Source organism: Limulus polyphemus, unplaced genomic scaffold (assembly GCF_000517525.1).
Source record: "Limulus polyphemus unplaced genomic scaffold, Limulus_polyphemus-2.1.2 Scaffold1411, whole genome shotgun sequence".
Lineage (NCBI taxonomy): Eukaryota > Metazoa > Arthropoda > Merostomata > Xiphosura > Limulidae > Limulus > Limulus polyphemus.
In genome coordinates, this window is record NW_013667021.1 from 111,882 (window position 1) to 130,222 (window position 18,341).

General features: G+C 33.7%; 1 protein-coding gene across 1 annotated transcript in view; it reads left to right on the plus strand.

Annotated features, from left to right (window-relative positions):
- LOC106463449 (nuclear receptor coactivator 2-like) overlaps positions 1-7,641 on the plus strand; it is a 60,995-nt gene extending 53,354 nt beyond the window's left edge. The window contains exons 18-23 of the mRNA XM_022390940.1: positions 1,148-1,355; positions 2,342-2,591; positions 2,818-2,914; positions 4,567-4,660; positions 5,675-5,787; positions 6,292-7,641. Of these exons, the coding sequence (XP_022246648.1) occupies positions 1,148-1,355; positions 2,342-2,591; positions 2,818-2,914; positions 4,567-4,660; positions 5,675-5,787; positions 6,292-6,363 (834 nt within the window). The 3' untranslated portion in view covers positions 6,364-7,641. The remainder of the gene's footprint in view (positions 1-1,147; positions 1,356-2,341; positions 2,592-2,817; positions 2,915-4,566; positions 4,661-5,674; positions 5,788-6,291) is intronic.
- The last annotated feature ends 10,700 nt before the right edge of the window (positions 7,642-18,341 follow it).

Genomic DNA, 18,341 nt, shown 5'->3' on the forward strand with positions numbered 1-18,341 from the left:
GGTAATTTATAATCAGTCACAAGAACGTCGAATTTGAATCACTTGAAAAAAACACGGGGGTGCTTAACTTTTTTCCAGGTGTATATATCTTATCTGCTAAGTGGACCTCTACTTTTTATTTTTTTTTCCTCCTGACTGAAAAGGTTATTTTGGGGGGGGGGTATAGGGATGAAAGTGCCCGTTCTTCTGTAGGCATCTACTTTCCGTATGGCTTTGCATGGCCAGTTGGTTAGGGCACTTGCCATGCAATCTGAGGGTTGTGGGTTCAAATCCCCATCCCACCAAACATGCTTGCCCTTTCAGCAGTGGGGGTGTTATAATGTGATAGTCCATCCCACAAAACAAACAAATACTTTCCGCACAAAAACTAAGAGTTTAAACAGCAGATTTTAATCGAACTTTACGGGGCACTTTCTTTGGGAATGGGGAAGAACCATATTTGATTTCTTTGCAAAAGAAAACAAGCCACAAAATACAATAAACAAACACTAAATACTAATGGTCATGGTTATTGACCATTCTACTGATGGATTTTTTTCAATTTGTATTGCTTGTTTTAGAATGTAGGCTTGCATAAAATATTCAATAAATGCTCTGAACATAGGGCACCGAAATTTATTCACTCTGTTCAAGGTGTTTAAAGAATTTTATGTGTAACAACAGTTTATCTCATGGAACAAAAGAAAAATTAGGCTTAACTTGTTTCATTTGTGTACTTGTATGGATTGCTTAATTTCGTCTTTTCTATTGTGAAAGTTTAATTAATAATTTGTTTTTATTATTCACAAGCCCTTCACATCTCTCTTCACTTTCAAAATACATTATTGAAAAGTACCTAAATATAAATGTTCTACTTCAGTCTATTAGTTCTAGTTAATAAATTTAGTTTTTGTTTACTGGATTACGGTCTCGACTGACCAAAAGTAGGGGTTTAAGTTGCTTTGTTCCTTTTCTATGTTACCCGTAGAAATACTCTACAAGTCAATTTTGGTTAAATAAGAATTGACAAATAAGCATTTAATTATCAGTCCATTCAACTTGACCAGTGTTTAAGGTAAGCAACCTGGGAGTCATGCTATTGTAGAATTAATTAAAGTCAAATTTGCTATTGCTCTTTTCTATTCAGTGTATTTGTTTATGTTAACAGAGTAGTTATGGAGGACAAAACAAGTTTGTAGGACAACAGCAACGACAGATTCATATCCAATCAATGCCAAGCTCCAGTTCTGGAGGTACATCTCAGAACCCTTCTGTTTCTACTCAGAGAAGCCCCCAATACATGCCTCAATCTTCTATAAACGTGTATCAAAAAAATCTGCATCAGCAGAGGCTTCAAAGATCTATGTCGATGTCTGGTAGGTTTCTACATTTTAAATACTTTTTTTTTACTATTATTTTAATGGCATTCCAGCATTAGAATAATATTAGTTTACAAATTTTGAAAATATACCTTTTAATACTCAAAATTAATTATATTAAATTTTGATCAAATCGTAAAACTTTTTATCCAAATTTTACCTGGTTAGTAAAGAATAGGAGTATCAAGTGTTACTTATCCGAAAGTTATTTCGTCACAGCAGCACCTGGTATATAAATGCTAAGTTGTCAAAATTTGAGTAAGAAAACCCAGAAACTATTTAATTTAAAGTTATATGAATAATTTTATTTAAATTTATATAATTTTTGTATTATTGTAAAATAATTTCTATATCATTACCTCACATTTTATGAAACTGCAAAAAATTTCAATAATTATGATAAGCCTTTGATTAATCAAGTTTTAGTTTTTCTCATTCTTGTTACCTTAGGATAAACAGACTTGTATATTGTCTATGAAATTAGAATATGTTAATACAATAAATTTATGATTCTAAAACTAAATTTTATTAACTTCTTCCTCACAGTATAAACAGTTATTAAAGAAATACTTAAGAAAAGTCGTTTCTCGGTATAAAGAGCTTTTAACTTGTCATACAAATAGTTTAGTTAGTAAGACTTAAATTTATAATTTTGGATATTAATGACATATTTTTTATAACTTAAAGCTTAAAGAATTATAAAACCTTATCTTTGTGACCAGCTTTGATTATTCCAGAAAAAAACCAAGTTAATCACATCCATACAGACAGTTGTACGTAATTCAGAAAAAGGCATAATAAATGACTTTTATATGTAAACAAGCTGCATGACTAGGATTTGATTTTCAGTTTGAGATCATGGTTAAAAAAACATGAAAAACAAACTTTTATTATTAAAGATTATAACATGAAAAATTTGTTCGTTTATTTGTTTATTATTTAGTCATTAATAAAATAATAATAATAAAATAAAGTATTTGCAGGGTGGGTAAACTCTCCTTGTACACCCCAACAAGTACATGCTGCAGGAGAACGGCATCTCTCCCCTCAGCCACAAGTTTCTCCAAACTTCAGTAGTCATTCGTTGCCGGGAAACCCAGTTTCTAATTCGGTTAATCCTAGCAACACCTTAGTTTCAACCACAGCTTCTGTCAGCTACAGTGTTGCAGGTGATAACTCCAACTATTTTGATCAACAAAGCCTCCAGCTTTATACCAATACAGCAGAAGAATGGTAACATTTGAACCTGTATCTTTCTATATAGTTTAACGCTCGTCTTCTTAATTTCCTTTATATGTTTCGATGATTATCAAGTTCAAGTCGTATTGAATGATTTAATTGTTTGAGGTTAGAGTGATGGTGTTTTTCAGTTTTCAGGTGTGTATATATGTATGTATATGTGTGTATGTATCGCACGCACACACCATTGTATCTCTAATTTTGCTTACTCTTCTTCCAGTCGGAGTGGTCTAGCTAGTACTGGGGGAATGACATCAGAATTTGTACGGCAGGAATTAAGAGCAAAAGTTGGGGCAAGAACTCAGCAGCAAGGGATGGTAAGAAGAAAGAGAACTTGTCTCATATTTTAGGCTCATAAATTTATATATTTTGATTGAAAAACCTACACTAATACTTCATCTGGAGCTAGTTATATTTTGTTTTTAAATAAACATTCTAGCACTGTATTAACACTATAAGAAAACAGTACACAAAATAGACTGAATTTGTTGATGTAAGTAACTTATTTTTTATGATACCAGCTTGAGGACATGGTAAAACATCTTCGTTTTCATCCATTTTTCCTGTGTCAAATGCTTGTGAAGTTTGAGCAAGTGAAAAGACGAGAGCTTTATAAATGTATTGTTTGAGGATCACACTGAACACATTCTCAATGTTTTGTATCGACATTCAGTAATGTTTTCCATGGATTTTTAGTTAAATAAGTATCGAAACAGGTAGAATAAAATCTTTGATAGGTTGTTTAGGCATAATGAATCTAAGTTTCAAATGGACAACAACTGCCTGTTGTAGAAACCTACAAATGTAGAGGACAACGTTTCGAAAGTCTTCCACCTTTCGTCTTCTGGTCAGTGTGTGTGTGTAGTTTGGTCTTTATAGTGTTCTAGTGGATTGAGGAGAGTGTGTTATGATTGATTGGTTAAAACACGTTTCTGATTGGAGGAGAGACTTCTTGTAGCCTCAACCAATGGTAGCCACGGTTGACTCACCTCTAATCCTGAATCTCTGTTTAGTGAAGGTTTTATTGTGTTAATGTAAAATGATTCTAGCTTTTTCCCAGTTTATGTTGTGTCCAGTTGACATGGCGTGTTCTTCAATGGCTGTGTTTTGTGTTTTTGCGAGTCTTGTGCTGTCTTTAAGTTCCTTTATTCTTGTCGAGAGTCTTCTTCCCGTTTCTCCAATGTATGTTTTGTTGCAGGAACACGGAATTTCATAAATGACTTTTTTCTGTTTTTTGTTGGAAGGTTTCTGTTTGTTCTTCACCAGAATGGATCTTAGTGTTTTGTAAGATTTCAAATGTCATCCTCTACCTTTGTAGCTTTCTACAACAGGCAGTTGCTGTCCATTTGAAACTTAGATTCATCAGGTAGAATAAAATATAAATGAATTTGTTCGTGAGTATGCGTGCACAAATAAATATGCGTGCATTCATGTGTGTTATGGAGATTTTCAAAAGCTTAAAACAATACTGGGCTGGGTGTGGCCTAGTGATTAGAACACTGGTCTCTACAGTGGGGGCAATGAGTGCCTTACAAGAATGATGGTCAAATCCTATTATTTGATTGGAGTTGCCAAAGGGTGATATTGACCAATGCCTTCCCCTCTTGTTTATCAGCTCAAAGGGTACTATTGACCAACTGCCTTCCCTCTTTTCTGTCAGCTCAAAATTATCAGACAGCTAGTGTAGATATTTTTTGTATACAGGGGAGATTAACTGAAGTTCAGATAAAACTACTGGCTCCAATAGATTTTGTATTTTCACTTTTATACAGTTTATGGAAGATTAATGTTAAGAGGCTGTTTTTTCTTTACTTGGGTTTGAATTATAATGAAAAAAAAATTATAAATTATTATTATTTTATTACATTTGTGTGTTGCCAATATCATGTTTTTTTATTTTAGTCTATAGATGTAGTAAACACTTACAGTTAATGATGTATCAGTTTATATACTTCTTATTTTTACACAGAGACAGCAGCAACAACAACTTCAGTTTAATATGACTGGAACAAACTCGCCATCAGAACCTGATGTGGGTGCTCTAGGACTGTCTTTGGAGCTAGGTAAGTTATCTAGTTCTTTGGATTCTTCTATTTTCAGAAAAAGCCTCCCCCCACCCTCCCAGTGACTCAGTGGTAGGCTGAACATTTATAATGCTAAAAATCTGGTTTCGATACCTGTGGTGGGCACAGCACAAGTAGCCCATTGTGTAGCTTAGTGCTTGACAACAAATGAATCTTTTGAGTGAAAAAAAATCCTAACTAGTTTTTCAGGGCTGTCATATACAAAAGAACCTACTTGTAAAAGTCTTCGTTAACACACTTGCTGCCACATAATAAGTTAAGTATGAAAAAAAAATACATTGAAGAGGTACCAAGGAGCAGTCACAGTGTCCCAAACTTGTATGCCACAAGATAAATTTTGCCTTGGAGTATATTTTATACACTGTTATATATATATATTTGTGTGTAAAGTATTTTTGTTGGCAGTTCGTTTCATTATGTAAGAGTTGTTTGTTATTGCCTTGTATAGATAAATTGAATAGTACTTTGTCAAAAGAAAGAGTTTATCTTCAGAGTAATGAAATGGTGTAACACGTCTTTGCTTCTATAGTTGTTTGATAATTTTCTTTTTAACCAAACCTTGTTGAAATAATTGTGAGATTAACTTCCTTGTTGTTGTTGTTTGTTTTTTCCAAATAATCTTACAAAACATTAATCTGACTGACAATAACATGAAACAGTGTATCATATATAAACATTTGAACACTGCAAACATATTTGTCCAACATAGCTTTTGTAATTTATTCTACATTATTTGACATTTTTCTAGTCGCAATTAAAATTAATTTAAACAAATGAAAATAATTGAAAAATAGCACTTTTTAATATCTATATATATATATATATATATTATTTTATTTTTCTCCTCCTCCCCTTTCCATCTAATGTGTAGTTACATGATTGATGTCGATGGTTTAGTTTGTGTTTCAAAAAGTGCAAATGTTAAAGAAATATATTTGTCTAATGTCATTCTTGAGTTTTTTCGTACATAAATAAATTATTGCAATTTTCCAGGTGAAAGTAGCCAACGGGTCTTGTCCGGATTATTCTCACAATCGCTACTGGACATGGGTAGTAACCAGAACAACTCAATGTCACTGATGCCAACAGAAGGAAATAATCCTAGAGTAAGTTCACAAAGCAACCATAAAATTCTCTTTTTATTCCATTACTAATAAGAGTAAGATTTACCCATATATGAAAGTTTTCAATTTCTGTAGTTGCACTTAATATTTTTACTTTTATTTACAAGCCAAATTTGGACATTAATTAAGTTTGTCCTAGAAGAAATATTGCTTGTGTAAGTGTTGTCAGAAAGTTATGTTGGTTTATCAACAATAACTTGTGGCAAAAAAATAAAAAAATCCATATTCTTGTAGAAGAAAACTGTATTAGTAACGGAAGGTTGTTGTTTAAAAGATGTGAAAGAAGTAAGAAATTCAAATCATGATTATGAAGCTTTAATCTGAAACTAAAAATTATTAGTTATTTCATATATATTGTGTAATATATATATATAACTCCACAATCATATTCACTTTCTTTCTAGATAGGTAAAGAAAATTTATTTAAAAACAAACAATGATTCGTAAAGTTTTAACCTTCACAAGATTTTTGTTTCTTTATCGCAGGTTCAAGAAGCTAAACCACCAGAACAAAAGAAAAGTTTACTGCAACAATTGCTCTCGGCAGAGCCCCCATAATCAGTAAATATAATTTCAGACTTAGAAGATGTATGAGAAACAATATTACAGCTATCTTGGAGTAGTTTGGTGCTTGAAGCGGATTTCCAACATGCAACGGACACTAGAGTGAAATCAATTATAGTTTGTGATTTTCAAGTAAACTATAATTTTGTGGGTTTTTTTTTTTGTATTTTTTTTTTTTTGTAAATATTTTAAGCGAAAAACCGGTTATTCATCGTACAGGTCATTGTGAGGGTACTTGGGCAAAATGATGTACTAGTTGTATTCCAGGCTATGTGGCATATGTTCTTGCTCTTCTGTTACCAACAAAGAATACATGGGTTTGTGAAAGAAACAACACCATTCAGTAAGTTGTTCTCTGATGTGGTGAAGTTTGCTCATCGGTGTTTACTTCACAATGGGATAAACTTGTCAAATCTCTGGAGTCACTTTTCTCAAAAGAACACATTTTTATTGTGTAAAACTGACCAATCACTGTGGATGCCAGTAGGAAATATGACTCTGGTTTCTCTAATCCTTGTGGAGCTACTGTTTTATTATAAAGGTCAATTCTGTCTTTCAACAAATTCTTATATTTTCCTTCAAGATACACTAACATTTAACTACAAGGAATCTGTTCAGCTCTGTCACTCTCTAACTTTCACAACATACAAATCCTTGTTTTTATAACCGTATGAATGTGTTTCTCAAGAAGCTCCTCTGATTTTTCATGTTCACCATCAGTCACTGATAACTGTTTTGGAGCTAAGCCTAGAAGAGTGGTTTGTGCTGTCCCTTTTAGTCATATGCATGTGCGCTGTTGTAATTTGTATATATTATACGTATATAGCTTATGTTTTCTCTGGTGTATTTGTATATATCCATAAATATATATATATACCACATATATAGAAATATTTACAAAATTGGTTTCATAGAATGTATTTGTAGCCCAGTGCTGTTTTAGAGTCAAGCCCTTATGAATGATTAATTACAGTGCCACCAGCTTTAGAGTATTATCGAGGTTGTAGTCAGATAAATTCCAGCCTCTAAGCCAAGTCAATACAGTAACTTTAACATATTTGTCTTTACATTCCATAAAGGTTTTGAACCGTTGCATCTGAACCAGTTTTCTTTCTACCAGAGGCTACTGTAGAAACATCATCATGCTTGTTATTAATTACCAAACCTATTAACCTTTCTGTTTAATCTGGGAACCAACATAAATATCTTGTTGTTGTTGATTATAAATGCAGTTGTGTTTTATTATTTTATAAACGAATTGTAAAGAAATAGCTATAAATATATATATATATATATATATTGTTTCTGAACACAAAAGTGAAATTTAAAAATCTTTACCAGAAACAATATCGGAAGAGGCTACTCGCTTTAAATAGTTAACCATCTTCAATAACGTTTCTTTTTTTTACAAGCAATTTACAGACCTTTTTTTTGGTTAAAAATTGTGTAATATTGTTTTAAATTTTTATACTTTCAATAGACTACTCATGAATTATTATTCAAAGTTTTTTTTAATAACATTCAGGATAGAATACATTTGTAGATTGTTATGACGACAATATGTCATTGTTTTTTCATGCATACATTTAATCTTGATGAATTTTAAAAAATGGAATGAGTTTAATTACAGCATATGATAAAAAAAAACGAAGTTTGTCTCTGTATGGAAGCCCAAATATGAAATAAAAATAACATATGAATTGACACTAGAAACTGAGAGATAAATTTTGATCTTTTGAAAGTATTTTACAGACGTTAAAATTAAAGCAGTACTTATTTATTCCATGACAGTTTTGTCACAAGATTATTTAATTTTTTTTCTAATATTAGTAGATCTAATTAATTTTTGTACTTGTAAGTTTATATTCAATTCTTTTGGCAACGTTCTTAATACCTAATGGTTGTTTGCTGTATTAATGTAGTGACTATATCAGAATTAAGCCTTACATTTTTACATGTTATGATGTAGTTAAATCTGACAAATTATATAATAAGAAAAACATTACAAAAAAGTTGGTGCTTCATGTACAGAATTTCTTTTTCCCTGAATTACAATACTTATCTAGTGTTACTTCACGTGGAACTAAAACATCACAGTAAAAATGTTAAACATGAAAACATCATTAAAATAATTATTGAGAAATGTTAAGCTATCGGGACATTACGTTAGATTGTTAAGAAGTAACTAATTATTTTGAAAGTTTGAAAGGTTGTGTTTTTTATTTTACTCAACATGGCAAATGATTCTGTTAGGTAGAATATAAATCAAAATAAGTATAGATAACATTAAAATGTAGTTCAAAACTGTGATTTCTCATTCTAGGGGCTTGGACTTCAAATGTTTAAAGCTTTGATAATATGTTGTTTGGGACAAGTTTTATTAAAATTGTATAAATTCTGTAAGAAAATAATACAAAAAAAACAACTCGTGTCGAATTAATATTAGATTATATATTAGAGAACCTGTGATGAAAAAAAAGTTTTGGAATATTGTGGATGAAGAGGAATGCATTCTTGAAAACACTGTCTTTACTGCTACCTCAAGGTTTAAACTTTTGTTGATGTATTAATATAGTTAAAGACAGCTTATTCAATCCTTTGAGGTAATTTTAATTATCTTAGTACAAAGTTGAATTGAACTAGCCACTATTGATCTATGTAAAGAGTTTAACGTTCAGTTACTGATCGCTTTGGAAAACAAAACCAAATGATACCAAAACATTTGTATCCCATGATGTAATATTAATTGACGAATTTCATTTAGTGTTAAAACACTTTACAATGTAATAAGGTTTCTTGTTGACAGTTTCAAGTGAGATTACGGTTTTTTTTCTTTTATTGTAAGATTTTATTTTAGTGAGAGTAATATAAAAATTTGTTTTAATATAAACTTTAATTGGTTTGTTTATGAAAGCTTGATTGTAATTACTCCACATTTAAAACTAAAATATAGTTTTAAAAAGCAAAATATGATAATTTGTTATGTGAACTTTGTAACATGGTTATAGTTTAAAGTTTTGTTATGCAAAGTTTTAAAATTGCTAAAATTTATTTTAAGTTTTTTTTCTTTTTGATTTTGCAATCTTTGTGTGTGTGTGTGTGTGTGTGTGTGTCAGTATGTCTTACGCTGTTTAACAAGCTACCAATAGAAAGTATTGAGAATTTGTGTGTATATTTACCTTTATATATTGATAAAGGTGTGAGTGTACGTTTTTGTTACTTCAGATCTGTAGGAAAGTCATGGCTAGTTAGGAATACTTTGGTTGTTTTCTGTTGGATTAGTTATCTCCTGTATGTACAAATCAAAACTGTGACATCGGCTTTGTGTTCACATGCTTCATGTTAACGTGGAATTGTACAGTTTTCGCAAAGTTGAAAATGTATGTACATTTTATACATAGATAAATCGCGATGACATCCCATTGATATAGAAGATACATTTTTTTGTCATTTAAAAAGTCAGGTGCTGATGGAAAAACTAGCTGAAAGCCTTGTCTTTGGACTTTTTTTTTTTTATCTGTTAGAGTTTGAACGTAGTATTAAAAACAAGTGATGGACGACTGTAAAGCTGCCGTCATTTCCATTCTGTTGTAACGCAGGGCCTTACTTTACGAACACTCACCGGTTCATTTGTTAACTTGTGTAAAGGTGATATTTTTATAATCAACTAGTAAAACACTTCTCATAGCTTGACTCTCGTAGTTCATTCTAGTTGATCGTTGTCTAGGGTGATTATTAGTGAGTTGATAGTCTGGCAAGTAGGATTAAGTCATGCACTCGGAATAGGGTGATTATTAGTGAGTTGATAGTCTGACAAGTAGGCTTAAGTCATGCACTCGGAATAGGGTGATTATTAGTGAGTTGATAGTCTGGCAAGTAGGATTAAGTCATGCACTCGGAATAGGGTGATTATTAGTGAGTTGATAGTCTGACAAGTGGGCTTAAGTCATGCACTCGGAATGTGAGCAGCACAAGTCGAGATAGTCTCCAGACATGGTGGGGGGGGGGTGACAAGTATATTTTGGAAAGTTAAAACATGTTCTGAAAATTTTGATCTTTAAGATCTGATTTAAATTATTCATCTATTCTTGTATATTATTGTTATATAAACTTTTTTTGTCAAATCTTGAATAGAGGTACATAACATTTATTGTTAGAGGAAATAACCAAAAAAAGGAAGACTGGGTCAGAGGGTTGTGGTAATTTTTAACGGAATGAAACACTAGTTCCTGTTTGTGGTCATTTAACCCTGATAACGTGTCATGTATTATTGAAGTTTGATTTATAAAGCAGTTTTATTTGAGTCTTGAGAAATGTTTTTTTTTGTCTTGTTTTTACGTGTGCATCAATGGACACTTCCACTTACATTTTTTTTTCAGTAGAAAGTTAAAGCACTCAAGTCGCAAACGGACGATCGTGGGTTCGAATCCCGTCAATGAACATGCTCGGCCTTTCAATAGTGGGGGGGCGTTATAATGTGACGGTTAATCCCACTTTTATTTAATAAAAAGAGTTGGCGGAAGATGCTATTGACTAGCAGCCATCGCTCTAGTCCATCATTTAAAAATTAAGGACAGATAATTCAGATAGCTCTTGATTAGCTTTGAGCGAAATTCTACAAACAAACTGTAAAAAAAAAAAAATGCTTTGGCGTTTATGTATCAGGATCTCATTATAACGTCAGGAAGTTTACGATATAAAGCAGATAGCCAAGTTTAGTATGTCATACTAACACACCGAGTACGAGACTAAACATTATATTAGAGTACACATACGGAGATATCCGTTTAATCCTAAAAGAACTTGATTCTTCGTTGTAGTGCTGATTCAGGCGAGTTTCGACACCACATTAAGAATGAAATCCTTAGAACTTTAAATAAATCTTGACATTTTTTTCATTGACTAATGTGTGGAAAAGTTCCTAGCTAAACGTTCGATCAGTTTTCGGACCTTTATTTATAACTGAATTAATATCACGCTCCTTAAGAAATAAGACTCGCTATTATTGGTTTAGAGTGATTAAACTGTCCAATCCGGAACTCCGTATCAAAAGTTAGTGATCTACGCTGATCAGTTTTAAGTAAAGACGTGCATAAAGAAGCAATGTACAAAACATTTTTTTTTTTTTTCATAAGACGGGGGTTAATTGCGTGATGGGGCCTAGTGGTTAGGGTCCTCGCTCGTTATCGTGGCCATGAACCAACTTGTCATGTCAGCTGTGAGGACGTTATAATGTACGCTCAATCGCACTATTCCATTAGGTGGGTGAAATTGACTAAATGTCTTCCCTCTAGGGCCCGGACTGGCCATGTGGTTCGGGCGCTTGACTCGCAATCTGAGAGTCGCGAGTTCTAATCCCCGTCCCACCAAACGTGCTCGTCCTTTCAGCCGTGGAGGAGTTATAATGTAACGGTCAATCCCACTATTCAGTGGTAAAAGAGTAGCCCACGAGTTTGCCTTCCCTCTAGTCTTTCACTTCTGAATTAGGGACTTTTAGCGCAGGTAGCCCTCGAGTATATGAAATTTAACCAAAATGTTGACCACTCCATCCTCCACTACAGTCAACCATTTCATTGTATTTTCAGAATTTACCACGTGTAGCCGTATTTGTTTGTTATTCGTGCTACTGCGAAAACCCGATTTAACAGCGAACCCGTGGGTTCACATGGTCCACATTTACAGGGCCTCTATAATACCTGAACTACTGTTGTGTACGTTTTCAGTTTATCATTGCCGCTATAATTCAAATTTAATTTCTTTAAGCAAGGTAATTAGTAGGCCTACTTCTTTACGAGCTCTGACGTAAATTAATGCCAAATTTGGGGATTCCACTTTCGGGGAATCCCCCTAAAAGTGTTTTCGCGAAATACCCGGGTACCCTAAGGGTGAAAAGTTTTACCTTTGTGCGAACCTCGGGGCCGAAGACGATTCGTTTGGTAACAGTTCGAAGTGTCGGTGCGACTAGCGAGCGGTTTAGGAGGAGTTATGTGACACACAGACACTGAAACTTATTATATTAATGTTATGTACAATCGGCAAAATGCGTCCCATCAATTTACGTATAGTTAACAACCCTTATTAATACAGTTCACCGTCCCTTTCCATTTTTCAGACTTCATCAGTACACAATATTTAAAAGGTGTGCACGCTTCGCTTGACCTTACGTACTTGGTTATATACATATCAAGGTTTGAAGGTGAAACGCCATTGATACTTCTGTGTTATATACAGGTTTTATGATAAACAAGGCTAAGTAAATATCGTATAAGGAAGAGATCAGAGTTGCACTTGAAACATGAAATTAATAGGGTTTCCTGAGCATGTTATGGAGGTGTAAATTAATGGCTTATTTGCTTAAAACAGCGGAATATTTGTTTGTTTTTTAACATCAATGTTATTAAAATAAACCTTCAAATCGGTACATGCTGTCAGTAATTTGTATGAACATTCAGTGACTCGAACCCAGGATTTTAGCGTTGTACGTCCATAAACCTACCGCTGTCCCGTAGGGGGAACTGTGAAGAAAAAAAATCATTATTTGCTTGATGGAACAGGTTTCGTCGTGAATTTTAAGAAGAAAAAAAGTATGAATCCAAACATGTAACTTAGAAAATGCTTTTTATTAACTAACAGTCTATACGATATTTTAGCCAAATATGTACAGTTAATCACGTGCTAAAAATCAACATAACATATATATATATATATATATATATATATAGCTGTTGAACCAAAACATTTCGACGATTTTGTGTTCGTGTAGTCAAATCTACTTATCTAAAATAGGTTTTAAAAAAAGTGCGACTTATTTTGTTATCGTGGATCTTTCACATATTTTTGTTTCAGTCTGTGTTCGTCTGCCAGTGCTGTCCGATACAAGGCTATTTGCCGATTGCCAAATAATTTTAAGTTAATACTTAGAACTATGGCCAAATCAGATTCCAGAGGCGTCAGTGTTTTATGTAAGTAATTTAACTTTTGGGTGAACTACGCTGATTTTAAGAAAATGGCCAGTAATTTCTCTAGAAAAACTATTCTTACTACATGTAATTGAACTTGACATTTTTAAGAAAAGAAACTGAAGAAAAACGCCATGTTTTACAAGAACGTTAGAACTTTACAGAGCCAGGACCATATTCCATGCGACTAGGCATTGTTCTGTATCCGTTTCCATACCGAGATCCGTATAGGCTGGAGGAGCAGGATGGCGGTGGAGCACTTCGTGGCCCGCTGTATCCGTACGGTGATTCTGCGGATACTGCATAGGATGAGGGGGTTGAGGAGTAGGTGTTTGGATTTAACCTATAGTTATCATGGTATTGGGGCCTGAAGTCCCCCGACGCTTGGGGGCCACTATCTTCTTTTGCCATTTTGCATCTCTCTGGATCTTCGTAATCGTCATCAGTGTTGGACTCTGAGAAAATTTAATTAAATTCTTCTTTAATTTTGAAATTTAGGACTAAAGAAATAACAGTTTATGCCAAATCAACGTGTGGTCACGATAGAGGTATACGAATAGAATTATAATAAGAAATACAAACACTGCTCAAATTGGAGAACATAGTCGTACCAATCATCGATCATATATAACAAATATTCCACTGTCTATGTACAAAGACGTGTATTAACGATAAAACAATGTAGACCGTTTAATTGTTATTCACTTTTTTTTTTTTTTGTAAAGGCCCAAGGCCAGCTGGAGGGGCAATCTGTTTTAACCACTCTCACCTCTATACAGTAGTGTTTTGTTTGTCAGTCAGTAGACACTAATATGACGTCACATAAGGGACGCTTAACGTTGCAATTTGTACTGTAGTGACCTCAATAAAACGTGCGCATGCCATGAATCAAGAGAACAATTATGCACGCTGTAAGCTACAACACAGTATCACATATGAACTTCGAAAGCAAGAAATAAGAATTTGTTATTCTTAATTTTGATTTTATTTACTCTTGAAACAGAACACTTTCGGGGGATCCCGCGTAAGTATATCCAGTATTGTAGCTGTCTTTATTTATCTATCTATTTATTTATTTTTCTGTCAATTCTTTAAGTTTTAAACTAACTTAACATGATAAGTAAAAAATTGGGATTTTAAAAACCTGAAAATAGGGATCTTATAAAAAGTGAGGAAACAAGGCTGGATATACTGTAGACGTAATTCTATGTAACAGCATGGAGCCAAAATAGGGGTTTATAGTTTCAGTAAATATTGTCTACGGTATCTCCACTTTTTTTTTTACGATTTCTATTTGCAGGTTTTATAAATTCCCGATTGTTTTGTTTTTTCTTTTTTTATTTATCTTGTTTGCTGGCTTTTTGTAATGCTCATCTATTAGCAAAAGATTACCTGATTTGATAGCTAGCTTATACGGTACATGATGATTTACTGTAGCTATTGACTACTTGATCGCATTCGTTCGAGATGTAAAATGTTAACAGGAGATTTGTTTGAGAATACAATGAGCATTTATAATTTATGTAATGTATAGCAATGGGCAAATATATGCCTAGACTAAGACACAGCCCCCACTGGATGTGTATAAAATTTTGCCAGTGCAAAAGCAGCCTTTTCAAATAAAACACATACGTCTAAAACATCGCTTTACATAAACCTTCGTGTCGTTTAAAGTAATTATTCTACGAAACTGTATAATAAAATTTAATGTGTGTATTCATTTTTTTTTACTCCTTCATACATAATATAGGGGTTGACTTCCTAAAGACGCCGACTGTTATAGTGTACAAAGTATTGAGTATCTACATTTTACATTCATCTAACGTTCATCTATTATTGGCTGGTAATTCCCGTTTCACCCTGTATTTAAGATTTTAAAAAGGAACACCACGTGTTTGTAAGAAAGCTAACTTCAAGGGGTAATGATAACATCGTTTACACTAGAATTATGATGTTTTTTAGCTTATGTAATATATATAAAAAACAAATAGAATTTTCAGTACCCCTACGCAGTACCTTATTTAGTATTCTACAAAAGGTTTGGGTGCAATATATCCAGCCGTTTTTGTTTTAGGCTGACAAGAGAAAAAGAGGAATTACAAACTGTCCGTTTAGAGCGGGTTTTATTTTTCTTGTAAGTCTAACATGCGTGCTTTTTTTGTGCATTTTTATATGTGTATAGCCGTAGCAGTCAACGGTAAAGTGTTGTCCGAACTGAATCTTTACTGTTTAAGGTGCTTTTTGCCCGAAGTTCTATTAGGGTTTTGTGCGATCCCTATTATGAACTACTAGCGTGCTTCATGATAACAAGAAATTCATGTTCAATATAATTATTGTTTATTAATTGGATCTCGCACAAAGGTACGCGAGTGCTAGCTACCTAATTTTGAAGTTGTAAACTAGAGGGAAAATATATTAGTCCATACCGCCAACCTTAGGACTCCTCTTGTCAAATCGGATAGTGGGATTCCATAATCACCCTTATAACGAACCCACGATTCCAAAGTACGCAGCCCGATTTTGCTTTTGTGTGTGTGTGTGGTAACAGGTCTCCAAACACGAAACCTCAGTTCCACAGTCGCTCTTGGCCCCAGTAAAATTATTACTAGTCTTTAAGTTTTATGACACGGAATCGTTCTGTACTTTCAGTAGTTTGAAATTGTTTTTTTTTGTTAAACACAACGGGCTATCTGCTCTGTCCACCAACAGTATCGAAGCCCGATTTATAGCGTTATAAGCCCAAAGACTTGCCGCTGAGGCACCAGAGAGGGGAGAGTTAATAGTTTGGGATAACTACAGCGTTAACAACGCTATAATCCGGGTTTCGATACCCGTGGTGGGCGGAGCACAAATAGCCCATTGTATAGCTTTGTGCTTAATTACAAACAAACAAACTACAGTGTTAAAAGCGGGAACAAATAAACTTTTACAGCATAGCATTAAATGAAAATGGGGTAAAATTACGTAACGAAAATAAATTATCAATATATAAGTAAATATGCAAAGAAATTATTCATGTATAAAATATTCATGCTGTGGCGTCCCAGATCTTAAAAATCGCAATATCCTGTACAAAATATTCGATAAGGCAAGAATGAATGAAATAAAAAAAAAAGGCCGGGAATTCCGAAACGATCAAGATCAATTTATTTAAACAAGTTGCAAGAAAAACCGAATATTCTTTAAAATTTGAAACAAAACACTAACTTAATTGATTAAAAAAGAAGAAGAAATAGTGATTGATAACACAAAGGCAGACATAAAAATATACACTGTCAATTCACCCCTAGATTTCTGTAAGTTGATATTAACTTCCTATCCGACCAACTACCTTCTTGTATCTTCTGCGAAATTAGAGTCAACCTGGTAAGGAATATAGCTAATTAAATATACTGTTCTTACTTAATGTAAAATTATAATGCATTGCTTCATCATTTGGGTACGCCCCCCAGTGGCACAGCGGCATGTCTGCGGACTTACAACGCTAGAAACCGGGTTTCGATACCCGTGGTGGGCAGAGCACAGGTAGCCCTTGTGTAGCTTTGTGCATAATCAAAAACAAACAAACAAACAATCATTTGGGTACCTTCGCTATTAACGATGTTTTCGGTCATAAACCCAATAATACCTCACGAGGCTCAGCCAGCTGAGAAACCTCTGAGCTCATATCTTACACTGACAGCGCGATTTTAGTGATTGCGCCTATTGATTCTAAACTAACTCCACTGACCAAGAGGTTGGCACACAGAAAAGTACAAATACCATCCACGTGCAAGAAGTCCGTACATTCTACTGGCAGAGGTCACTGGTTAGAAAAACAAACATTGAATCACACATGAATTTGCCTCATAACATGTATTTACTCAAATCAACCACTTAACACCAAACTCACTTAGCATCATGGCGACTAACACATAGAGCAGAAGGGACATTTTTTTTTCAGTTAGTATACATACGTTGTTATTAACAACTATGCTAGATTGGCTTAGCCTTTTTTAACTCCCCCCCCCATCATTTTCCAACAAAGGCAGTCATGCTTAGCTATTCTGTGGTACAAATATAACCAGCAAGCCTCCTATAACCTGCATTCATAACCACGTGGTGCATAATCTACATTCAGAAATAATTATAACACCGTCCTCACGAACGTGCTTAATAACACTATCCAACAAAATTCTGTTAAATATTAAACTCGGTTTATACGTACATGTGAATGATTAAAATGCGAGTACTTCTGGCGTTTCTAATATTTCGTTTTAAATATTAAATAAATGTTTTTATTTTTGGCATGCTTCAGCTATGTACTATTGGTGCTAAACAGCTAGAGGGACGAAGGTGATATTTTGAAATACGTAACATTATCCATTTCTCAAGGCTTGCTTGATTATTTGTTTTTTTTTCGAGTTTTCTGAAATCGAAAAAGAATATTTTCATCATAGAAGAAGGTGCAAAACGAGTAAACATACATGACTTTATTAATTAAACAGCGATCGTGGCGGCGCTTTCAATCACACCAAAGACAAGTATTCGACTGCTCCCCGTTTCTGTCAAAAACACTACGTCCTGCACTTACTACGCATGACCATAATCGAACGTCTTGTGGCCTTTGAACAAGAATAATTATTTTTGTAGGAATAACGTCCTTTGGACTAGACCAACATAAAAGTTCCCGGATTTCCATCATAACTAACTGAGATTGAAGAAATTTAATGCTTAAAATGTCTAATATTTACTAAATTATCAAACCCCATTTAATGAGCTCAAAGTCCACAAACATCAAATATTGCTATTATTGAAATAAGATGTATGTATTACAAGCAGTGTGGTATGTCTGTATAAACATTTCTGTTGATTAAACAGGAAAACAGTAATCAGGTTTTACTATTTTACCAAGATAAGTAAACAGATGTTTACATCGTAACTTCATTTTTTTTCCTGGTGTTTATAAATGTTTTTCTCTCTATTTAGGCCCGGCATGGCCAGGTGGGTAGGGCGCTCGACTCGCAATCTGCG